General features: G+C 38.5%; 2 protein-coding genes across 17 annotated transcripts in view; both read right to left on the bottom strand.

Moving 5' to 3' along the window:
* CCDC81 (coiled-coil domain containing 81) overlaps nt 1-15,293 on the bottom strand; it is a 74,643-nt gene extending 59,350 nt beyond the window's left edge. For 4 of the 15 annotated variants that reach the window (XR_014814839.1, XR_014814841.1, XR_014814843.1 and 1 more), the window contains exons 1-2: nt 13,519-14,964; nt 4,073-4,279 (exon numbers count right to left, since the gene is read on the bottom strand). Coding sequence is in view for 5 of the 15 variants with exons in the window: in XM_084975577.1 (XP_084831703.1) it covers nt 4,073-4,151 (79 nt within the window). In the remaining 10 variants the exon portion in view is untranslated. Of the gene's footprint in view, nt 1-4,072; nt 4,490-5,074; nt 5,306-5,834; nt 5,924-10,077; nt 10,206-13,518 lie in introns of those variants that run through there. The other 11 variants (XM_084975578.1, XM_084975583.1, XM_021062609.2 and 8 more) reach the window with 8 other exon arrangements.
* Nucleotides 15,249-26,272, bottom strand: part of HIKESHI (heat shock protein nuclear import factor hikeshi) — a 41,872-nt gene continuing 30,848 nt past the window's right edge. Inside the window, exons 3-5 of one of the 2 annotated variants that reach the window (XM_013979233.3) lie at nt 23,665-23,816; nt 16,745-16,863; nt 15,249-15,586 (exon numbers count right to left, since the gene is read on the bottom strand). In XM_013979233.3, coding sequence (XP_013834687.1) covers nt 15,532-15,586; nt 16,745-16,863; nt 23,665-23,816 — 326 coding nt within the window. In that variant the 3' untranslated portion in view covers nt 15,249-15,531. The remainder of the gene's footprint in view (nt 15,587-16,744; nt 16,864-23,664; nt 23,817-26,272) is intronic. The other variant, XM_084975608.1, reaches the window with a different exon arrangement.

The raw sequence follows: 26,272 nt of genomic DNA, 5'->3' as shown, positions 1-26,272 counted from the left end.
CAGTAACCAAAGTGTTAACGTATGATACGAAGGTATACTCTAGGTATAACTAATATTTGTAAATATAGGAAATTACGTCTATATTGACATTTCCATTCCAAACCTAGTCATGTGTTTATTACAGATACTTTCCAATGAGGCACTCTTTGCAAATCAGAAGAGTGTTATGTTTTAATTCTCAAAATAAAGGATCAAGAACAGTGGTATTTATCAGGTTGCCATTTCAGACACAGATGCAGTTGGGGACAAAAATCAATTCTTTCCCCATTTTAGAAACTGCTTGATTTATTGATATAACTGTTTTTCCTAATGGTTTAAAACACTACCTAGAGTTTCCATTGTGGGTCAATGGATTACGAACTTGTCTGCGAGGATGCAGGTTTGATCCCTGGCCTGGCTCAGTGCCACAAGCAGCATAGGTCACCAATGCGGCTCAGATCCAGGAAGCCTGCAGCTGTAGCTCCCATTCTACCCCAAGCCTGGGAACTCCCATATTCCAAAGGTGTGGCCATAAAAAGGGGGGGGGGGGGATCTCATTCTTAAACCACTACCTAAAGCAAAAAGTTGCAGTCTTCTAATCCAGTATATCAGGCTATAAATATTTTTATTAATATGCAGGGAAGGAGCAGGTTGACAGTAAGAAGTTGCAGTGACTCTTATGGGCATCTAGGAACAACTTGAGTGATAAAACCTCACTCACCAAGAAAACTAGGGCTACATGCTACAGTGAGCTGATTACCAAGATTCTGCACTTCACTCTAAGTCACAGATATATGGTTTACTATAATCAGGTTATTTCTTTTATTCTGCCTCATCCTACTGCATTCCCCAGTCTTTCTGACCCCCATAGGCAAAAGAATTCTACTGCAGGCTAATAACCAAGAAGGTATTTCAAATAGTCCTTCCAAATATTCTAAATTCAAATTTTCATCATGACCAAAAGTGTTATTAATTCACTAATAATATGTAGTCTCAGTATCCATACTTGCATGGAGACCTTTCAAAATAATTAAGTCAAAACTGTTAAGCCTTTCACCTAGACTCATGGTATGCAGCTCAAATTTCAGGAAAACTGTCTAACCAAAAGGAAATTATTTAACTGGAGCCAGGACAAACTATATAGCTTGTAACCAAACCCTAGTGAAAAGACTTGACTGAGCTTAATTAGAAATCTGAAGATCGTCTTTCCTCATTTGAATGATACATTCAAGTCCACCTTGTTGTTTTACTCTATAAAATCTAACAGGCACAGTTATATAAGAGCAGAGTTTATTATTCTAAACTCAAATTTGATATTTTTCACTGAAGGATAAGGAAAACATGTACATCATTTCCTTTAGGAAGTTTTAGTCCCTTGCAATTCAAATGGGAGTGGACTCTGGAAATCTTGGAGACTGTGATTCTAACTTGGATTTTTCCCATATCCCAAAGTATCAGAAAATGTATCACCAAACCTCAAAAGAAAAATAATTTTAGAGAGCTCCCTTCGTGGCCCAGCAGTTAAGGAACCTGACTAGGATCCATGAGGATTCAGGTATGATCCCTGGCCTTTCTCAGTGGGGTAAGGACCAGGCATTGTCATGAGCTGTGATGTAGGTCGAAGTCAAGGCTTGGATCCTGCATCACTGTGGCTGTGGAGTAGGCCGGCAGCTACAGCTCTGATTCCACCCCTAGCCTGGGAACCTCCATATGCTGCATGTGCGGCGCTAAAATAGCAGAAAATAATAATAGTTTTAATCCATTCTAAAAAGCAAATTAAAGAACATACTACTTTAGGGAGTTCCCGTCGTGGCTCAGTGGTTAACGAATCTGACTAGGAACCATGAGGTTGCAGGTTCAATCCCTGGCCTCGATCAGTGGGTTAAGGATCCGGCGTTGTCGGGAGCCGTGGTGTAGGTCACAGAAACGGCTCAGATCCCGCATTGCTGGGGCTCTGGTGTAGGCCGGTGGCTACAGCTCCGATTGGACCTCCAGCCTGGGAACCTCCATATGCCACAGGTGTGGCCCTAGAAAAGACAATAAATAAATAAATAAATAAGTTCCCATCCTGGCTCAGTGGTTAATGAATCTGACTAGGAGCCATGAAGTTACGGGTTTGATCCCTGGCCTCGCTCAGTGGGTTAGGGTTCTGGCATTGCCGTAAGCTGTGGTGTAGGTCGCAGACAAGGCTCGGATCCCACGTTGTTGGGGCTGTGGCTGGCAGCTGCAGCTCTGATTAGACCCCTAGCCTGCGAACCTCCATATGCTGTGGGAGTGGCCCTAAAAAAGACAAAAAAAAAAAAAAAGAAAAGAAAAAAAACAGCCCTGGGAGTTCCTTTTGATTTGTTGGCTCAACAGAAATGAATCTGACTAGCATCCGTAAGGACACAGGTTCAGTCCTTGGCCTTGCTCAGTGAGTTAAGGATTCAGCATTGCCATGAGCTGTGGTGCAGGTTGCAGACGTGGCTCAGATCCCACATTGCTGTGGCTCTGGCATAGGCCGATGACTACAGCTCTGATTAGACCCCTAGCCTGGGAACCTCCATATGCCGCAGGAGCGGCCGTAGAAAAGGCAAAAAGACAAAACAAAGACAAAAAAATAAAAACCCTGCCCCGAAAGTCATTGAGGACTTTGGGTTTTTTGAGGAGCTGCCCGTTCTCTTTGGTTGGCCCCCCAATAAACTGGATTACTTTCCTTCACTTACAACCTGGTGTCAGTAGGTTGGCTTTGCTGCACAATGGGCAAGTGGACCCAACTTTGGTTTTTTAACAATTTCAAGTCATTCTTCACATCTCAGCTCAAATTTTCCCTTCTTTGGCAAGTCTTGACACACATCCCCATTCTCACCCTCACTTAAAGTTTTCATTCTACCTTGAACCTCCTTGGCAGTACTTACTAAATGTAAATTTGTATTTCTGTGATTACTTGTTTAATGTGTGTCTTCCCTACTAGATAGTAAACTCCAAGGTTTTTGGCTCAACATCAGTTCTCCAGTGCCCAGCACATAGTAGGTAGGAGGTTTTCAAAATACTTGAATGAAAAAGTTATAAATAAATTTATAAATATGGAAAATACTTTAAAATCCATAAAAACATGGTAAACACTTAGAATTATTTTAATAGGAAAAAACAGGAGTGATGAAGGGGAGAGAGAAAGAAAGGCATATACTCTACCTTGTCTCCTAAAATTATTTGGTGAAAGCCTAGGCATAATCCCTAAGTTACAACTTAATAGTAATAATAGCTTCCATTTCTGGAGCCCCTTTCTTCCCAAGGGTTCTTACTGCTTGCAGACAGACCTCAAGGTCACTATGGGGTCACTCTTATAAGAAACTATTATTTTAACCACACCTAGTAAGTTTGCCATGAGATATCAGGTCTTCTTCCAAACAACTAGTTCATTTTTTGATCTCACCTTCTTAACACAACCCCAAGATACCAATGGCAACCAAAGTAACAGTGTCCTTAAAACAACAACAAAAAAAGTAGCCCATTTTTGCATACATTCTGAGAAGCAGCCATTTGGGGGTGGTGTTTGTGTGTGTGTGGGGGGGGGGGGTCTGCCTTTTTTTTAGGGCCACCCTTGCGGCATATGTAAGTTCCCTGGCTAGGGGTGGAGAATAGGAGCTACGGCTGCTGGCCTACGCCACAGCCACAGCAAGGCTGAGTCCAAGCCGTGTCTGGGACCTACACCACAGCTCACCTCAACACCAGATCCTTTAACCCACTGAGCGAGACCATGGATTATACCCGCATCCTAATGGATATTACTGGGGCTCTTTTCAGCTGAGCCACGACAGGAACTTGCAGGGTGGTTGTTTTTTGCTAATATTGAGCAGTTACTCTACACTACTCTCTGAGCTAAGCCCTGTATTACTCTCTTTTAATCAAAAACCCTCATCTGGCCCCTTTCTCTCATTAAAGAAGCCAATCAAGCCAATAAACAAAGTGTCTTTTGACAGCCAATGTGAGCCCTCACTGAGTACCTGCTGGTTGCCAAGGCAACAGGCCCACTCAAGGCCTGCCGAGGCAGGGGTTATGAAAAAGGTCTTGGCCTTGCCCCCAGGCACTGCCCCTGCTCCAAGTCACTTACCTTCCTGGCTCAGCGAGGGCAGTGTGGGCAGCACATGCCTGCCCAGGTCCGGCAGAGAAGGGACAATGGTGTCCAACATCTCCAGTCCTCAGGCCGCTAGATGCCGGGTCTTCAGCAGGTCTCTTTTCTTCCTTTATTTATATACGAAGGTTATACAAATCAGATTTCCCCAAACTCCAGCCCAGTCTTCTCGAACTTTAGATGTGCCTCAAAAATAAAAATTTCCGAATCTTTGGTTTTTTTTGTTTTGTTTTTTTCTTAAACGTTCTTGCGGTCCTTCCCCCACTCTGGCTCTCCCTAAACAGTTTCCACAGGAACTCAGAGCTGTCCAGCACTCCAATCAGACTGTGTAAATCTAAGCCCTCACAACTACTAAGAGTTTCAGCGAGAGGATGAGGGCAGAGCCTTGAGCAGGGTAAGGGGGCCACGGGAGGGCAAGCCAGCCCAGAGGAGGGCGGAGCGCGTTGCTAGGACGCGACAAAGGCTCGCTCCGTTGCTAGGGCGTCAGAGTAGGGCCTGGGCCCCACCCCCTAAGGTAGTTAGGGTCTCAGGTTACCAGAGTGACGCTAGAGCTCCAGGCAGCGACGGGTGCCAAGTAAAAGGTTTTAAATTTCCCCTCTTACCCCAGGCAGTGAAGAGATTTGGTCACTTTTGTAATCACCCCTGACAAATCTGGGAATAACCTCTTTCAGGAGGGATGGACTTTTGAGTCTCCAGACCTGTTTGAGGGTTTGCATTTGAGCTGGAATTTGTTTCTCCGTTTTGGTTTTTCCTGCGTTCCCTCCTGGGAAACAGAGGGCTAGAGGACTGGGGAGGGAGCTGACTTTTTCTCCATTACACTAATTTTCCCCCTTCCTTATACACTTACGGAATCTCATCCTGCAGCATCGTTTTCATACTCTCCCCTCTGCTGATGAATTATCACAAAGCGAACACACCCATGCAAATCCAAACCCCATCCCGATCAAGAAATTTAACTCTATCAGTACCACAGAAACACACCTCACTCCTTCTCCAGGCATTATTCCAACAAATACTATAAATTGGTTTTGCCTGTATTTGAGCTTTGGGAATCATATGCATTCTTTTGTGTGTGGCTCTGTCACTCAACGCTGTGAGAGTCCTCCATGGTTTCTGCGTAGCTATTTGTTCATTTTCACTGTTGCATGTCATTCCTTTGTGTGACTATGGCACAATTTATCCATTCCACTGTTGAGGGGCCCTGAGTTGTTTCTATTGGGGATAGTAAGAATAACGTTGCTGCAAACATTACTGAACAAAACTCTGATGCACATATATATTCATTTCTGATACATGAACTAGGAGTAGACTACCGGATCATGAGAAATGCAGATTTTAACAAATAATGCAAGTGGATTTCCAAAGTGGCTGTCCGAATGGTGGTGGAGAGGAACTTCTGGCTCGTAGGGTGGACGGAGACCAGAGAGGCTCCATGGCCTGCAAAGCACAGGGCAGCCCTGCACAGTGAAGACTCTTCCACATTCCACACCATTCTGCATATCTCATCAGAAAAGAAAAAGGACTGCTTACAAGCCTAGAAAAAAAAAATCCACTTTATGTGTAAATACAAAGAAGTTTTCGTTGAATTTTAATATCACCTAACTTCCTAAGAATTCGAGATCCAAGTAAATGGGGAGGAGATTATGCTTTCTTCCCCCAAGGATTTAAGAAGAATTCTTCACCAGTTAAGAAACTTGTATCATCACCATCAAAGAGGCCGGTGGTAAAGTAATCAACACACCTGAACCACACTGCATTTGTAACTGCTATATTCATGGTGATTTGTCCTGTAGGTAAAGTGTGTGACTTTGCCTTCCAGCATAGTCATACCTGGAATGACAGTTGAAATATGCTGAAATACGTACTATTTTACTATACAGTACTTATGTTGAATTTCTGTTATTCTAGAGTTGATAAGGATGGAGTGGGATAATTACAGAGGTAGTTAGGGAAATCCCACTATGGGATCATAGATAGAGAGGGAAACCTAGGGAACTTTGGGATATCACTTAATTGAACAGTTAATTACTCAAGAAAGCAATCAGAATGAGGCACAGCAAGATATGCCACAGGTCACTGGGTTGGTGATAGGGTAAGGCCTGCATTCACCTCCACTCCCCTTGGATCATAAAACTGTAGCCCACCTAATCCTCCTGGCAGTGCCTCCTTGGATGCCCACTTGCATCTCTCACAAGCATCTTATCTTAATAAATCTATTTCTTGCCTATCACTTTGTGTCTCACTGAATTCCTTCTGTGCTGAGGCACAAAGAACTTGAACCTCAGTAAGTCCAGACACCAGGTGAGTGATTCTAATTAAAAACCATAGGTTCGGGAGTTCCCGTCGTGGCGCAGTGGTTAACGAATCCGACTGGGAACCATGAAGTTGCGGGTTCGGTCCCTACCCTTGCTCAGTGGGTTAACGATCCGGCGTTGCCGTGAGCTGTGGTGTAGGTTGCAGACGCGGCTCGGATCCCGCGTTGCTGTGGCTCTGGCGTAGGCCGGTGGCTACAGCTCCGATTGGACCCCTAGCCTGGGAACCTCCATATGCCGCGGGAGCGGCCCAAGAACCAAGAGATAGCAACAATAACAACAACAAAAAGAAAAGACAAAAAAAAAAAAAAACAAAAAACAAAAAAACCATAGGTTCGGAGTTCCCATCGAGGCTCAGTGGTTAACAAATCCAACTAGGAACCATGAGTTGGTAGGTTCGATTCCTGGCCTTGCTCAGTGGGTTAAGGATCCACTGTTGCCAGAGCTGTGGCGTAGGTTGCAGACAAGGCTCGGATCTCGCGTTGCTGTGGCTCTGGTGTAGGCCGGTGGCAACAGCTCTGATTCGACCCCTAACCTGAGAACCTCCATATGCCGTGGGAGCGGCCCAAGAAATGGCCAAAAAAGACCAAAAAAACCCTCGTAGGTTCAAGTCCCAATCTGAGTTTAGGCTGGGTTCAAGTCCTGGCACGTGGGTTCAAGTCCCACTCTGCTGGGCCAGGGATTAAACCTGTGTTGTGGTGCTACAGAGATGCCACCGATCCCATTGTGCCACAATGGGAACCCCGAGTATGTATTTTAAATGTTTTCTTTTTCGATGGGTTTCCGAACTGCCCTTAATATGAGCCACTGAATATTGTGTATGCTCTGAAACCTGAGTAAACATGATTGCCCTTTCAATGTGGGTTTTGCAAGGCAAGGTGGAGCTTGCAGAAAGTGTATGTACACTGAAGTAGTGTGGAAAGTTTTGGCCAGTCTGTTTGTTTTAGTGTTGGTGTAAACCTTTATACTTTGCCTGTACTTCTCTCTCTGTTTCTTTCTTTGGTAAATTATCTTTAAAATATTAATATAAAGACAAAACACCATCAAACTCTTAGAAGTGAACATAGGCAAAACATTCTCTGACATCAACCTTACAAATGTTTTCTTAGGTCAGTCTCCCAGGGCAACAGAAATAAAAGCAAAAATAAACCAATCAAATTGACAAGCTTTTGCACAGCAAAGGAAACCATAAAAAAGAAAAAAGACAACATGCAAACAACCTATACAACTCAACAGCAAAAAAGCCAACAACCCGAGAAAATTATTAAAGTGATCCATGTTTTGGGTAAGCAGCAAACAAAAGAGAAAAGTGACCACAAAGTTTCTCTAAACTCCTCCACCTTCATACACAATTTAACACTATCTAAAAACAACCACTGCTGGCATTCCCATTTGGGCTCAGCGGTAACAAACCTGACGAGTATCCATGAGGATGCGGATTTGATCCCTGGCCTCGATCAGTGGGTTAAGGATCACACAATGCCATGGGCTGTGGTGCAGGTCACAGATACAGCTCGGATCCCAACATTATCTTTGAGCCTTTCTATAGAACTAAAACCCCCAACAAATGGACCAGCTTTGAAACACAAGGGTAGCTTCCTCTACCCTGATCCTCATCTACAGCCCTGATCCTTATTCCACACCCCAAACTATAAAACCCACCACCAAACCCTTCCAAGGGGGGCACAGTCTTTAAGGCATTAGCATGCTGTGGCCCTCTTTGCCTGGCAAAGCAATAAAGCTATCTTTTTCTCCTTTACACAAAACTCTGTCTCTGCACTTCAATTCGGCACTGTTAGAGGGCGAATTTTGGCAACATAGGGAGGGTCGGCATTTCAAACCGCTGACCCCCACTCATTGTTCTATAGTCAGTTGTAATCAGAGAAATTTCTGAGAGATGAGGGCCACCAATTAACTCAAAGGCTAAGTGCTAGCTATGGAAAAGCTGGCCCCAGAATGATTAATGTCATTGTTTATAAACTTTTAACAGATGAAATGGCAAAGATAGAACACAACTGAAAAAAGGTAAATTAGATAATATGACAAATGAGAATACTTTGAGATTAAACTATAAATGATCTTCCAAGGAAGAAATATAGGAAAAACCAAGTCAGACTACTTAAAAAGAGAACATTTCAAGTAATAGATAGCACAGTTACTATCCTGCTTGGTGTAACTGGAGGATAAAAGTCATTTAATAGGACTTTCCCATGTATAATAGATGTGACCTCAATAAATAATGAATATGATAATTATACCCATGTATATACCATTATCTATTTATGAATACAAAGTTAATATTTATGCTGTACTCATCTGACCTGCCCCCCTTATAAACATTTTTCACTTTTTTCCTACTTCACATAAGCTAAGATGAAAAAATTGGCAATTGAAGACCTGAGTTCATATCTGATGTTAGCATAATTTGTGTGACTAAAAAAAAATAGTTCAGACCCTCAGTCTTTCATTCATAAAATAGGAATAATAATGATAAAAGCTAAGAGAGAAAATTCCAATATGCTTAAAGAAACAATGGGGGGAGTTCCCGTAATGGCTTAGCCGAAACGAATCTGACTAGCATCCATGAGGACGCAGGTGCAATCCCTGGCCTCACTCAGTGGGTTAAGGATCCGGTATTGCCATGAGCTGCGGTGTAGGTCGCAGACATGGCTTGGATCTGGTGTTGCTGTGGTTGTGGTATAGTCCAGCAGCTACAGCTCCAAGTTGACCCCTGGCCTGGGAAACTTCATACACCTCAGGTGAGGTTCCACTAAAAAAAAAAAAAAGAAAAAAGAAAAGAAAAAAGAAAACATAGAGAAACAATGGGAAAAGTTAAATGTGAAAAATTTTTGGCTGTCAAAGATACTAAACCTGCAGTTACTTGCCCAATTTTACAATTACATTGTACCATTCTGCATACCAAAACAAAATGTATATTCTACAGGCAAAAGAATACCTCTTAACTATTTTTTAAATTGAGACTACTGATAAATAAACATATTCTGAAAAGAACTGAAATGTAAATGACTTTTGGCAATATTTGATAAGTTGATCAGCCAACTCACATCACACAGTAAGGAAACTTAAAATGGATCATCTAAATCTAAAAGTAAAAACTATAGGGAGTTCCCATCATGGCGCATCGGAAACAAATCCAGCTAGGAACCATGAGGTTTCGGGTTCGATCCCTGGCCTCGATCAGTGGGTTAAGGATCCGGCATTGCCATGAGCTGTGGTTGTAGGTCACAGACACGACTCGGATCCCGCATTGCTGTGGCTCTGACGTAGGCTGGTAGCAACAGATCCAATTAGACCTCTAGCCTGAGAACCTCCATATGCTTCGGTTGCAGCCCTAAAAAGGACAAAAAGACAAAAAATAATAATAATAACAAAAAAATAAAAGTAAAAACTATAAAACTTCTTGAATAAAACATAAGAGAAAATCTTGTAATCTTGGGGTTAAGAAAATAGTTCTTAGGACACAAAAAGCATTAATCATAAAAGTTAAAAATTTCATAAATGACACTGTCAAAATTAAAATTTTTCGGTCTTCAGAAGACATTATTATGGGAGTTCCTGTTGTGGCTCAGTGGGTTACGAACCCGACTAGGATCCATGAGGATGCAGGTTTGATCCCTGGCCTTGCTCAGTGGGTTAAGGATCCCGCATTACCATGAGGTATGGTGAAGGCTGCAGATGAGTCTTGGATCCCACGTTGCTGTGGTTGTGGTACAGGCTGGCAGCTACAGCTCCAATTCAACCCCCTAGCCTGGATATTTTCATATGCAGCAGATTCAGCCCTAAAAAGCAAAAAAAAAAAAAAGTATATGTGTATGTGTGTGTGTATATATATGTGCATATGTGTATGAGTATATGTATATATGTGTATGTGTATATATGTGTGTGTGTGTATATATATATGAGAGGGCGTCCATATAGAGTAATAAATACTTTTTCTACCTAGACCCCCCCAGCATAAAAAAAATTTCTTAAAACAAAAAGTAGTTGTGCTACAATATAAAAAGAGTACTTTTTATAAAGGCAAATTTAAGAGAATACAGAAAATGTAGAAGGTTTGAGGGGTGAATTTCATTTAGGTTTATAATGAGCTACAAATAATAAATTGGAAACGATTAGTATATGTGTTAAAACTTGACAAATTTGGTTAAATATGATGAATGTATTCACAAAGATAGGCTCATGAAACCACTACTGGATGTTGTTGCATAGAAAATAAACAGAAAGAGTAAAACCATAATTTGGATTTTTTTTTTTTTTTTTTTTTTTTTGGTCTTTTTAGGGCCGCACCTGTGGCATATGAAAGTTCCCAGGCTAGGGGCCAAATCAGCACTGTAGCTGCCGGCCTACACCACAGCCACAGCACACAGGACCCAAGCCACGTCTGCGACCTACACCACAGCTCACGGCAACACCAGATCCTTAACCCACTGAGGCGGCCAGGATGGAACCTGCGTCCTCATGGATACTAGTCAGGTTCATAACCTGCTGAGCCACAACAGGAACCCCTAGATTTTTTTTTTCCCAGTAAAACAGCCAAGCTATTTCTCTGCTGAGTTTTCTTCTATCACTATTAAAGAATGACGCTCTGAACATTTTGATATAATTAACTCATTTTTGAAAAAAAGTTCCCCACTTTTGAAAATATTAAGTTCCTAATAATCTCAGTTGCATATTCTTTTACCATTTATGCTTGGGCATCAGAGTTAACAAAAGTAGATTATATTGCAACAAATGGTATTGGGACAACTGAATAGCCTACATGTAAAAGAATGAAGCTGGAGCCCTACCTCACACCATTCATAAAAAATAAATCAAAGACCTAAATGTAAGAGCTAAAATTATATAACTCTTAAAAAGAAAACAGAGTAATAAATCTTTACAGATTTATAGAGTAAATATTTTCTTACGTATGATACAAAAATTGTAAATAACAAAAAAGATAAATTAGATTACACCAAAATTTGAATCTTTGTGCTGCAATTTTTACTCTAAAAGAAATGAAGACATAGAGTTCCTTGGTGGCTCAGCAGTTTAAGGATTCAGCACTGTCACTGCTGTGGCTCTGGTCACAACTATGGCATGGGTTCAATCCCTGGCCCAGGAACTTCTGCATGCCATAGGTGTGACAAAAAAAAAGAAAAGAAAAGAAGAAGGAGAAGAAGAAGAAAATGAAAATGAAGACAATTTACAAAATGGGAGCAATATCTGCAAATCATGTATATGATAAGGCACTTGTATCCAAAATATATATAATGAGCAGTTATAACTCAACAATAAAAAGACAAATAACCAAACTAATGGGTGAAGGATCTGAACAGACATTTTTCCAAAGAACATAATCAAATGGCCAATAAGTACAGGAAAAGAGGCAAAAGCACAGAAAGATACACAACATCATTAGTCATTAGAAAACTGCAAATCAAAACCAGGAGATAACCACTTCACACTCACTAGAATGGCTACAATCAAAAGAAACAATAAAGTTGATAAGAAGATACTGAAACTCTTATACATTGTTCATGGGAAAGTAAAAGCTTTAGGAAACAGTTTAGGAAATTCAACAGTTACCATATAATCCAATAATTCCACTCTTAGGTATATACTCATCAGATTACAGCATATAACCATAAGAATTTTTACATGAATGCTCATAAAAGCATTTTTCATAATAGTAGAAATAACCCAAATGCTTATCAATGAATATATGGATAAAATGTGGTACAATCATACACTGTCATAATACTATCAGCAATAAAAAATGAAGCTCTGACACATGCTATAACATGGATGAATCTTGAAAAATATGTTAAGTAAAGGAAGTGAGTCACTGAAGAGCACATACCATATGATTCTATTTATACAGTATACCCAGAAAAGGCAAACCCAAAGAGATAGAAATTAGATTCATAGTTGCTTAGAATCTAATTTCTAAGCTGGTAGGGTTATGGAGGCTAGGGATTAACTACTAATGGATATGGTGTTTCTTTTGGGGGGGGTGAAAATGGTCTAAAATTAGATCTGATGGTTGCACAATCCTGTGAGTATACTAAATAACAATGAATTGTACACTTTGAATAAACCTGACAATATGGTTTTTAGGCAGGAAAATGCTGAAAGCAGATGTGTATACAAAAATAATGGAAAAAGAAGACACAAAAAGGATATTTGACATTCTAATAAACTCGTAAATCTAAAATCTAAACATGAAAATGTCTCACAGCTATAGAGCTAAGAAGACAGCCATTCTCTCTTCTACAAAATTACCAGCTGTCAATTTTCAATTAATTCTTCATGGACTGCATTTTGACAATACAGGTACAAGAACTCAGAAAGCAGTAAGGTAGTACCTATTAAATACGTTTCTGAAATCTAGAATCAGCATTTACAAGATGGTTATGTTTTAGGTTCATACATGGCAACTCATGCACAGTTAGTTAGATTTAGAAGACAAAAGCCCTTATCAGGTACAAATATCATCAAAACTATGAAAATATGAAACATATTTGAGTTTATTATTTTTTCATTATTTAAAATTCAAATAAAGTCCCTTACTATCCTTTTATTTTTTAATTCAGATGATTCAAAAAATGACTCAGAAGCATTTAAAATGGACTCACTGGGCACAGATGGTAAATGGTGTTACTATTTCTTCTAGTATACTGAATATAGCTAATGGCTGAGACTATTTCTTGCCTTTGGATACTTTTTGACTCATGTTCATATCTTGTCTCTTCTAACAACTCTTTATGATTTTATGTTTCTCAAATTGAGGCATAATAAAACTGTTAAGAGGTCTTTTTTGCCTAAATTCTCTGGGTTCCCTTCACTTTATGGAAAAAGATGGTAATAGGAAAAATGAAGTTTAGCATTCTCCAAATTTTAGTTAATTCAAAACTATTCTAAAAACTCTTTCTAAAAATCAAACTTAAAAGGAAAAAAAGAAACTTAGCAAATCAATAGTTCAGCCTTCCTAGGTTAAACTATGTGTAAGTAAAATTTGTTAATGTTTCAATGTGTCTTTGTCCTATTAGGCTGCTACAACAAAATACCATAAACTGGATAGCATATAATCAACAGAAATTTGTCCCTTACAGTTCTGGAGGCTGGAGGTCCAAGATCAAGGTGCCAACGTAGTCAGCTGTGGGCCCACTTCCAGGTCACAGAGGTTTCCACGTACCCTCACATGGCGGAAGGGACCTTTGGGAGGAAATTGGACACCTCAGGAGTTTAAAGGCATAGGTATTAAATCTTCTACAGCGGAACTTGACTCTGAGTCTGTTAAATTCCACTGTAAAAGATTTAACAATTGTTCCTTTAAAATCCTCAGACCACTTTCCTCCCAAAGTTCTCGGATATTTGAATTTTCCTTATACCAAAAGCCTCAATCTTCATTACTGTAAAAACAAGGAACTTTATTCCAAGTCAACAAAATACTTCGGCTATAATCATATAGCACTGTCACCAGAACCAGTCTCACCAGGGGAGGGAACAAATGCTGGAGCGATTCTCACTGCACTGGTCGTTTTCTCCAAGATTTCCCAGACTTCTGTGCAGGAACCAAACTCCACAGAAAGTGCCCACCTCAAGGAAACAATTATTGGCTCACTCTCGCTGTGATAAAATACATTTATATGCTTGATATTATCTGTAACTCATCAGGAATTATGACATCAACACCAGGCTTTGGTTCACCTCCTACATCCAAACCTATCTTGGGTTTATGGAATAATTAAGAGGCTGATATGTAAAGCCCTTTTCTCTCCAGTGTAGCATGTTTCCTTTAGGAAGATAATGAGACTTCCAAAATGAAACAGGTATTAGCTATTCAGGAGAGCTCTCAGAAGTGATTAACTGACTCTCTTTATGTATACCGTGTAGAACTACTACTCCAAAAGCAAGAATAATACCATTAGAAAAGTGATCCAAATTTTGCCTAATCTTCTGCTGTGGAAGTCCAACAAACCAGTTTAAATACACTACCTGGGAATGTCATGGATAATCTATAGTCTTTATAGCCTCTTAGCAAACCAAGGGACAGAATATACTTAGTTAATACTTCCCGTTGTAACTCTGTAAGATCACTGGATAGGTGGGATCCTGGTGGTTTTTGGTCAATGGGCATCACCAGGATAAGTCAAAGGGAAAAGATTCGCTTAAGAATGAGAAACAGGGACTTCCCGTGTGGCTCACAACAAGAATGAGAAACAGGAGTTCCCGTCGTGGCTCAGTGGTTAATGAATCTGACTAGGAACCATGAGGTTGCGGGTTCAATCCCTGGCCTTGCTCAGTGGGTTAAGGATCCATAATTGCTGTGAGTTGTGTAGGTTGCAGACGCGGCTCAGATCCCGCATTGCTGTGGCTAAGGCGCAGGCTGGCAGCTACAGCTCTGATTTGACCCCTAGCCTGGGAACCTCCATATGCCGCGGGTGCGGCCCTACAAAAAAGACCAAAAAAAAAAAAAAAAAAAAGAGAGAAACAAAGGCTTTATCTTCATACATAAAAGTAATGAATCCTATATTCTATAAACAAATGTCTAACAACATTACCAATATTAAATAAAATCTCATCTGTATTCATTATGGTAATTTTATTAAACAAAAATGCAGAATTTGCAGATATAAAAAGTGACAACCAGCCTGTTAACTGAAAAAACTTGTAATTTTAAGAAATACTAACTGAAAATAACTTCTCCATTTGTAAAAATGTATACTTGATACGTTTTTCCAAAAGTCCCCCATGTTTTGATATGGTTGATTTTTACTATTCTAGCAAACCATTGTAAATATAAAAGACAGATTATAAATCCAATGCATCTGGCACACTACTGTAAATATGCTTTATTTTTAAGTAAAAAACGAATCATAGCCAAAACAAAATGTTTTGTCTCTGAGTATTTTAAGCTTAAGGGAAAAAAGTCATTAATGATGAACATATTTTCATTTTTCAATGTTTTTAATTTTTTATAAAGATTTCAATTAAGCTTCATAGTTACTAAAGCAGTTTTTAAACTTAGCTTCATGATCCTTTTGACTTCATGCTTTTAAACAGTCATTATCTTCAAAACATGACAAATTTCAGAATCCATTAAAAATTATTTTATTCAAATTATGTTTTCCAAAAGAGAGGGTTCTGTGCTAGTCGTCTTTGAAAGTTTTCATACCTACAAAAGATATATTTATAAGAAATTTAATTAGCATATTTCATGACCTGACAAATGACTTATCAAAAAGCAAATTAACTTCAGATATCATTTCTAAAAAGCTAAGATTAAAAACCTAGAAAGCTAAAAGTTAACCTGGAAGTTTAATTATTAATTTATAAAAAGATAGCAAAACTGGCTGCATCATAAAGCATAAATCATAATAAATTTTATTTATCTTCAGCAAATCTAAGAGCTAGAAGGGACCTAAGAAAAAAATGAAATCTAACTTCCCCTACCTCATTTCACAGATGAGAGTAATTTGCTCAAGGTTACATAGCTACATTATAATAAATCTAAAACCTAATATATTCCAGGACAATCCATGCTATCACTTCTCAACAAACTCTCCTTATGCATCTCCCCACCACTGGGATATTCAAAGTGGAAAGAAATATCTATACAACAGAAACACAGAAAAACTAGGGAAGCAGATTAATCATTCATGTATAGGGTACAATATAAACCACCCTTTTTTACATGTTTACTGTGGGGTTTTTCTGTCTTATTAGGGCTGCACCCGCAGCACATGGAGGTTCCCAGGCTAGGTTTTGAATTGGACCTGCAGCCACTGGCCTACACCACAGCCACAGCAATACGGGATCTAAGCCTCATCTGCAACCTACACCACAGCTCATGGCAACCCCAGATCCTTAACCCACCGAGCAAGGCCAGGGTTGAACCTGCGTCCTCATGGATGCTAGTCAGATTCCACTAAGCCATGATGGGAACTCCTATACATGTTTACTTCAGATCAAGACTTTCTAAACTTCTGAAAAAAATCTTTTCAATGATATTTCAAGCCTCATATATGGCACTCATAATTCAAAATATAAACAATTTATAGTCCTTAATTATGGTCCATAAAACATGGGCAATTTTATTTTCCTGTCTTTATAAACCCAAAATGCTTACTATATAGTGAATACTATTTAGGGTAAAAATGATTCCTAATCTTAACTCTAAAGTACATACTTTTTAAAGGAATGCAAATGTTATTGTATGCTGATGTCCACAATAAAAGAATATGTTTAAATATCAAAGAAGAAATACATTCAACAAGCAAAATACATATGGTTACCAAAAGCCTTAATATGAAAACTACAAAATGCTCCATACCATTTCAGAACCACATTTGCTGGGATGAACATTTCAGATGGACTTGGTGTCATCTGGGCCTGAGAGACAGCAAATGATGAAGCAAAATTGTAGAAGTTGTCCAACATCTTTTGTGTGAACTAAAAGTTAATAATGAATAGATTAATAGATTACACTAAATACCCCATTTAGATCCTAATACTTTTAATTAAAAATGCTGTCACATTAACTTGGTTTAAGGACTGTGAGCTCTAAGACAGTTCTAATGGTGAACATTAAGACAAGTTATAAAATAACATTATGGCACAAAATCAAAACAATCTGCCTCCTACTTTTTTTAAATACATACAATTTTTATTTTTTCCATTATAGTTGATTTACAGTGTTCTGTCAATTTCTACTGTACAGTAAAGTGACCTAGTCATACATTATCATGTTCCATCACAAGTGACTCGATATAGTTCCCTGTTCCATACAGCAGTGCCTAGTACTTTCTTTATATATCAAAGAACTTCTATTTGAATATCAAATATTTTTAAGTTTCTAACATATTCATTTTGGGGGGGAAAAAAAAGAAAAAATGTTTTTCCTTCAAAATATCTTCTTTTACCTCCAGCTCTGGAGATGCCCCTCTCCTCAATACCACCCTCATCAAATCAACCTGTTTCCCCAAATCAAACAGTAACCATCTCTAAGAAGTCTTTTTGTTATCAGAAAAATGAAAACTTGGAGTTCCTGTCATGGTGCAGTGGTTAATGAATCCGACTAGTAACTATGAGGTTGTGGGTTTGATCCCTGGCCTTGTTCAGTGGACTAGGGATCCAGCATTGCTGGGAGCTGTGGTGTAGGTCACAGACATGGCTCTCAGATCCCACGTTGCTGTGGCTGTAGTGTACGCTGGCATCTATAGCTCCAATTAGACCCCTCCCTAGCCTGGGAATTTCCATATGCTGCGGGAAGTGGCCCTAGAAAAGGCAAAAAGACAAAAAAAAAAAAAAAAAAAGAAAGAAAGATAAAAACTTAACTATAAAAAAGGAGCAACTGGTTACTTCCTATCAATTATAAAGAAGAAAAAAAGTAACACTATTCCATTTCTTTTATTTCCTGGCCTGTGTGTTCTCAATGACCCTCAAAAGGCAAATCCACCAGCATCCAAGTCTCCTTGGTAGAAGACAGAATAAACTGATTTATAATTCTTGAAAATCAAATAGGTTTAAGCACTCAACCCAAAAGTTAATGAACTACTAACAATAACACTACCTTTTACTCACTCAAAAATAATCTTCCCAACATCACTTTCTTAGAAACAAAAAACTAGCCATGAAAGTTCTTGCTGTCTCTTTTCTACATGAGAAGAAATATCTTATTAGGGTTTTTGTTTATTTAATAATATCAAGATAATTTAACCCAAGAGACTCTACTGTTATGGTACTTGAACCAATCAGAGTTTAGTAAGATCACCAAAAAATAAGTACCAGGAAAAAAAAAAAAAAACAAAAGCAATCCACACAAGCAACATAAATTTTTGTATGTAACTTTAAGATCCAATTCATGATAGAAACAAAGTCTGTAAGATACCTAGGGAAAAATGCTAAAAGAGAAGCTGATATAAGACTTTTGTGGAAAATATTTTAAGGCTGTCTTGAATGACAAGAGAAAAAAAACAAATGAAAGGACCTTTATAATCTCATGTTGGCTGTAAAGATATATGTTCACAGATGGGAAGACTTAAAGTGGTAATGGCACATTAAAACCTATACACCCAGTATTACTTTCAGCTAAATTCCAATTTCCAACTAAATTCCAAATGAGGAATTTTTCATAGCACTTGACAAACTGATACTAAAATTATCATGAAAAATACCTAAGCCTATTTTTCACTGACTAGGAGGGGGAACTTGGCTTACCAGGTATTAAGACTTTCACTGCCAAAAAGGACAGGCAAATAAACTAATTATAATAAAAAGAGAGAAAGCCCAGAAACAAACCTAAGTATATGTAACACATGATATATAACAAAGATGCTCTTATTCAAGATGGATAGATAGATGGACAGACAGACAGTCAGACGGACAGACGAAGTTTCAACTAATGGTGCTAAAACAACTAGTTTTCCATAGGGAGAGAAAAATGAACGTATATCCCTTCCCATACCACACATAAACACAATTCAAAAAGTAAAACGTTAAAAGCTTTAAGAAAAAGAGAACACACCATCTTGACATATCAGGGTAGGAAGAATTTCTCAAATACAAAACCCCCACAAATCATAAAGAAAACAACTGATAAAACTTGTCTACATAAAAATACATTATGTCTGTATGCAAAATGGACTTCCCATGTGGCTTGCAGCATAACTACTTCAAGGCAAATTTCCAACTGCTATATTTAAATATACTGAACAGGAATTTACACATGGCAGAGTTTGGGCATCAATTATTAGAACGGAAACATAGAAACCTATGCAAAGCAAAAAAATGAGGAATTTATTAATCAGGGAAAATGAAAAGTTATACAGGACAGGAAATATAATCACAGCACTACACATGGCTCAGTTTCAAAAAATACCAGATCATAATACTGAAAACTTTGCATATTAACTTAATGAAAATCCATATTGGAAAGGTGGGGAGAAAAGAGATATGTGCATATCAGGGAGCAGAGGATTTTTGCATGTTAAACTATTTAACTTTCCAAACCATGCACTGCTGATAAAAACTAAAATGAAGAAAAACACTAAGAGCGTAAATTAGAAACGTGTTTAAACTCACATACAGATAGTACTATACATATTTTGTGGATAAATATGAATTTTTTAAAGTACTAAAATACAAATAAGAAAGATACATAAACTTAGACGACTAGCTACCTGGAGAGGAAAAGGAAGAGAAGCAGTGGGCTATATCTCTAACACGTTATATAATTTCTTAACTAGTAGCAAATACAGCAAAATGTAACTGGATGGAAGACACATGGAAATCTTCAAATATACCCCACTATAAAGAAAGATCTTTAAGGAGAGGTATTATTTTATTTTTGTCAATCTATTTTTATCTCTTTGTGCTTAAAAAAATGCCTGGCACACAGCAAGTACACACATAAATCTTTGTGGAATGCACTTTCTGTATGTTAAAATATTTCACAATAAAATATTAATAAAAAATACATGTGCTTCATTTAAAAAAAAGCTCAAATAATTTACAATTATAGAGTAAAAAGACTTCTTGCTCCTCTCCTGGGAAAACATCCCTTTGGCATGTACCTTCCAGACATTTTTCAAATACAATCTACATGGGGTACTGTAAGTATCGCTTTACAACTTGCTTTTTTCAGCAGAGTTTATTTTTTTTTTATTTACTGACAAACACTTTAAAACCTAGACTCTGTCATTCTTCTTTTTTTTTTCCATTTTTGGCCACCCTGCAGAACATGCAAGTTCCCAGGCCAGGGATCAGATCCAAGCTGCAGCTGCAGCAACACTGGATCCTTAAGCCACTGTGCTGGGCCAGGGATCAAACCCACGTACCAGTGCTCCCAAGACACCACCAATCCCATTGTGCCACAGCAGCAACTCCTTGACTCTGTCATTCTTTACTTGGGGGGGGGGGGGGCCCTTTATTTATTTATTTATTTTTTTAGGGCCGTACTTGTGATGTATGGAAGTTCCCAGGCTGGGGGTCAAAACGGAGCTACGCTTCCAGCCTATACCATAGTCACTGCAAGGTGAGATCCAAGCTGTATCTGCGACCTACACCACAACTCAGAGCAATGCCAGATATTTAACCCACTGAGTGGGGCCAGGGATCGAATCATCATCCTCAATGATACTAATCAGGTTCGTAACCCACTGAGCCACAACGGGAACTCCGACTCTATCATTCTTCATTCAAATTCAGCCCATTCTCAAGACAAGTCTGTGCTTAAATTCATGGCTACAATCCTCAAAAATGTTCTGCCCAGCAAATTCAGGTTTCCCTAGTCCACTCGCCCTCCTCCTCTCCTAGAGGACCTATTTAATAATTCTTTTAGTTTAGATTACCCACACTTCAGCTCCCCTCAATCTTTGCTGATGACCTTGCTTCCTGTATCACTGAGCAAAGAAAAGCAATCAAGAGAGAATTGGCACAAGTTCTTATTAGCACATTTACCAACTTTCTGCATCTGTATATGTCCATATATCCATTACTATAAACAGGGTCCATTATCCTAATACCTCCAAATACCCTCTTATTTCCTACTCAAGGACACCACTTCCCACTCTCCTGCAGCATCAGTTATTCTCTCATTAATGATTCATTACTGTCAAACATGATATAATATCTCTCATTTAAAAACAGAAAGAACATGGATGGAACTAGAGAATCTCATACTGAGTGAAATGAGCCAGAAAGACAAAGACAAATACCATATGACATCACTTATAACTGGAATCTAATATCCAGCACAAATGAACATCTCCTCAGAAAAGAAAATCAATCATGGACTTGGAGAAGAGACTTGTGGTTGCCTGATGGGAGGGGGAGGGAGTGGGAGGGATCGGGAGCTTGGGCTTATCAGTCACAACGTAGAATAGATTTACAAGGAGATCCCGCTGAATAGCATTGAGAACTATGTCTAGATACTCATGTTGCAACAGAAGAAAGGGTGGGAGAAAAACTGTAATTGTAATGTATACATGTAAGGATAACCTGACCCCCTTGCTGTACAGTGGGAAAATAAAATTTAATAAAAAAAAAAAAAAAAAAAAAAAAAAAAAAAAAAATAAAATTTTTGCCATTCACCTAAAAAAAAAAAAAAAAAAAAAAAAAAAAAAAAAAAAACAGAAAGAAAGGAGTTCCCTTGTGGCACAGCAGGTTAAGGATCCATCATTTTCACTACAGTGGCTTGGGTTCAATCCCTGGCCCAGGGAATTTCTGCATGCTGCAGGCAGGGGCAAAACAAAAAAACAGAAAGAAAAAAGATTCCTTGTCCCCTCAAGCAACCAGACCATTAATCTGCTGTCCTTTTTAACAACACTCATCAAGAGTTATCTAAATTCGGTTTCTATTTCCTCCTCTCCAATTCACTCCACCCCACTCCAAACTCCCTTCCACTCTATGAACTTGTGTCAGTCTTTAATGATTTCCACCTTGCTGAATCCAGCAGTTAATTCTTAGCCTTCATCTTACTTGACCCATCAGCAATGCATACTATTGATCACTTTTTCTTTTTTTTTCTTTTGTCTTTTTAGGGCCGCACCTGCGGCATAAGGAGGTTCCCAGGCTAGGGGTCCGATCGGAGCTACAGCCACCGGCCTACACCACAGCCACAGCAACTGCTGTGCTACGATGGGAACTCCACTTCTTCTTTCTTAAAAACCAGTCCTGGAGTTCCCATTGTGGCGCAGTGGAAACGAATCTGACTAGGATCATTGAGGACAAGGTTTAATCCCTGGCCTTGCTCAGTGGGTTAAGGACCCAGCATTGCCGTGAGCTGTGGCAGAGGTCACAGACGTGGCTGGGATCCTGCGTTGCTTTGTCTATGACGCAGGCCGGCAGCTGTAGCTCTGATTCGACCCCTAGCCTGGGAACTTCCATGTGCTGTGGGTGTAGCCCTAAAAAGCTAAAAAAAAAAAATTGTAACAATTCTCTTTTGGCTTCCAAAATACCATTTTTGGGGTCTGCTCCTACCTCAAGCTGCTTCTTTCCTTTTATTCCTCCTCATCTCTTAAGTGTCTCCACTTTGAAATGGCCCCAAGCTCCATCACTGGCCAGTGTTTCTATTTAGTTTCTTCTCAACAATCATATTCCCGCCACAAATTAAATACCATCTTTACACTCAGGACTCGCAAATTTTTATCTCTATCCTAGACCTCCCTTGCACTCTAAAACTTGTCACTTCCAGCTGGTATCTAACAGACATCCAAACAAAATACAACCAAAATTCATATCACCATATTCCTGATTCCACTCCCAGCCTATAACTGTTCTTTTCACAATATTCCTGTCTTCTAGATCCTTGCAATCAACATCCTTGGAGCCATAGTTGATGTCTGTATCTCAGAACTCGCATATAATACATACCATGAAATACTACTGGTCCCATCTTCAAATTATCTCCAGAAATCAACTACTTTTCGTCACCTCTATTTCTACTTCTCCATACTCCCTGGTTCAAGTCATTATAATCTCTCACCTAGATTTTCATAGGAGCCTCCTAACTGATCTTTCTCTTTCCATCTTTGCCTCACTACAGTTTCTTTGCAAAGATGCAAAAGTGATCCCTTAAAAGTGTTAGTTAGATCATATTACTCTCCTGCTCAGCTCTTATGTTTTCTCTTCCAAAAAGAATATAAGCCAAAGTCCTGACAAAAGCCAATGAGGTCCCATATGATTTATTCCACAACCACCTCCTCCACAATCTCCAACCTCATCTCCCAGCTCTAAAGCCTTGCTCACTCTACTGCAGACACAAAATTTCATTTTATTCTTCAACATTACAGATTTCTACCTCAAGACCTTTGTACTAGTTATAACTCTGTCTAGTTCATTTTCCCCTTCAGGCATTTGCCATACAGGTTAGAAGTCAACCTTTATGGATTGTGTCACTTTAAGCAACGTGAGGACAAGGAACTTGCTTATGAGATTCGCAACTGTACAGCCACAGCCTATCATACAAGCGTGGGAGGAAAAGGGGAAAAATTAACATTTAAGCCCATTTAAAACAATATCTTTGAGCTATTTTGTCACTACAAAAACCTAAGTATCATCAAAGCATTATAAATCTTAAAATACCTATAGAGAAGGGAGGCAAATTGAAAATACTCATGGAAGCCAATAACTTCTGTCATATATATAATTTACCTTCATTTTTACATGAATTCTACCACCAGGCTAATTTTTAAAGTATAGAATGTGATTTTTATATTATTTTAGAAAATAATGAAATATGCATTGCGTTACCTGAGTGAATGAGTCAACTGATGATACAGCAGCATTACCTACAGGAGTCTGCTGAGCCAGACTGTCCAGTAATTCCACTGAAATTCCAATCTGAGCAACAGACGGAGTTTGGACAATATTCATGGCTCCAAAAGGGTGCTGGCTTCCTTCACCTGAAAGAAATCAACATGTGCCACACATTTCAAGTTTAACTTGTAACCCCTGATCTATGTGCACTAAAAGTGTTGATATATGCCTGTTTGTTTCTCCTCAGATAAATGTAAATAAAAGGATATCCAGTTTTTATGATATTCACAATTAAGAAAACTGTTATTTTCCCCACCAGAAAAAAATAGCTGTTACTTTTCTAAAACTTATAAAATTAAATTTACTGCAGCCAGAAATGGAAATTAGGACAATAAGAGAAAAATAAATTAGCATTAGCTAGATAAGATTATCAATGTTAACTGAGGGAAGGATGTTTTTTTAAGATTTTTAGAATTAGTTTTAATATTTTAAACCAAGAAATTTGCAGCTTATTCGTGAAAAATATTTACTTTCCCCTTTATATCATTTATAATTAAAATATAGAACACATCATAAATATATCAAACATACATCTGAGCCTCTAAGTGCCAGCTAACTTACACATGAAAAAGTACAGGCCAATTTTATTAATCCACATAAGACATAATAAGAAAAGTTAGCCTGATGAAGGAAAAAAATCATACAATGAACAGATACTGGTTTACGTGCTATTTTTATATGACAGCACAATGTCTAAACAAATACTGAAAAATCTGGGACAATACACATTCCTGATACCTAGAACACTCTCTGCAAGTATTAAAACTCTTCTTACATTTTCAAGTATATGAACACAAACTTATAATTGTATTTTTTTGTGCTTTAAAAGTATACACACAGGAGATCCACTGTGGCTTAGTGGGTTAAAGACCCAGTGTGGTCACTGCTGTGGCAGAGGTTTGATCCCTGACCTGAGAACTTCCACATGCCTTGAATGAGGCCAAAAAAAATACACACACACACACTTCACTGAACATGGCTGGTTTAAGGTATTTTCAGTCTTTAAAATTGTTTTACTTAATTTCTAGTATTTGTGAATTCCCCAGATTTACTTCTGTTATTTCTATCAATGTGGTAGGAGAGCCTCTTTACATAACTTCAATATACCAAGACTTGTTTTGTGGCCTAATATATCACCAATCAAGGACAGGTCCCGTGGGCACTTGAGAAGAATATAGTTCTGCTGTTGAATAGAATGCTCTGTATAGACTGTTAGGTTTACTTCATTTATGGTGTTTTTCAAGTCCTTCTCCTTGATGATTTTGTCTAGTTGCTATTCATATAAAGTACAGTATTGAAGTTTCCAACTATTATTGTTGAACTCATTATTTCTCTTTTCAATTCTTTCAATTCCTGCTTCATGTATTCTGAGGCTCTGTTAGGTGCACACAAGTTTGTAATTGTGAAATCTTTTTGAAAGACTGAGCTTTTTCATTATGTAATGTTTTTCTCTCTCATAACAATTTTTGTCTTAGAGTTCCCATCATGGCTCAGTGGAAAAGAACCCAACTAGCATCCAAGAGGATGCAGGTTTGATCCCTGGCCTCACTCAGTGGGTCGAGGATCCAGTATTGCTGTGGCTGTAGTGTAGGCCAGAAGCTGCAGCTCTAATTTGACCCCTAGCCAGATAATTTCCACATGCCGCACTGCAGCCCTTTAAAAAAAAAAAAAAAAATTGTCTTAGGTCTATTTAATCTTATTTATCTTATAGCCATTCCAAGCTTTGGTTTCTGTTTGCATATATACCTTTTTCATCCTTTACTTTCAACCAACTTGTATCTCTGAATAAGTAGTTGAATCATGTTTTTCTTAGTCTATTGCGCAAATCTGCCTTTTAGTTGAAGAACTGAGTTTTGTTAAATAATTTGTCAGTGTGCCATTTTAATTCCCTAATGACTTCTTTTATTATATATATTTTTGTTATATATTTTAAATATTGCATTGGGGATTATAATTAACATCTTAATTTATAACACTCCTAGTTTGGATCATACCAACTGAATTTCAATAGTATACAAAAACCTTGCTCCTATATATAACTGCTTCTCTCCCCTATAGTTACTGTCACTAATTATATCTTTATACAGTGTGCCCCTAAGCACAGACTTAACAGTTTTTGTTTATGCTGTTGTCTTTTATATTATATAGGGGGGGGAAGCATTACAAAGCATTAATTAACATTAACATTTATAATTACCTATGCATCTTTGTGTTCTTTTTAACTGAACATGAATTTAAATTACTCTCATGTCCTCTCATTTCAGCCTGAAGCATTTCTTGTAGGGCAAGTCCTCTGGCCATGATTCTATTTTTGTTTATCTGGGACTGTCTTCATTACCCCTTCATTTCTGATAGCTACAGACTTTTTTTTCTTTTTTCTTTTGGCTGTGCCTGAGGCATGTGGTAGTTCCCAGGCCATGAATCAAACTCATGCTACAGCAGCAACCCAAGCCACTGCAGTGGCAACACCAGACCCTTAACCTGCTGTACCAAAAGAGAACTTATTTTTGCTAGAGAATTCTTGACTTTTTTTCTTTCAGTA

The sequence above is a fragment of the Sus scrofa genome, chromosome 9 (assembly GCF_054392235.1).
Source record: "Sus scrofa isolate SSC_HxYL_T2T_F1_AM1 chromosome 9, Sscrofa_HxYL_maternal_Yorkshire_Landrace_v2.0, whole genome shotgun sequence".
Taxonomy (NCBI): Eukaryota; Metazoa; Chordata; class Mammalia; order Artiodactyla; family Suidae; genus Sus; species Sus scrofa.
The sequence above is the reverse complement of the archived record's forward strand: the minus strand, read 5'-3'. Positions and strand labels throughout refer to the sequence as shown.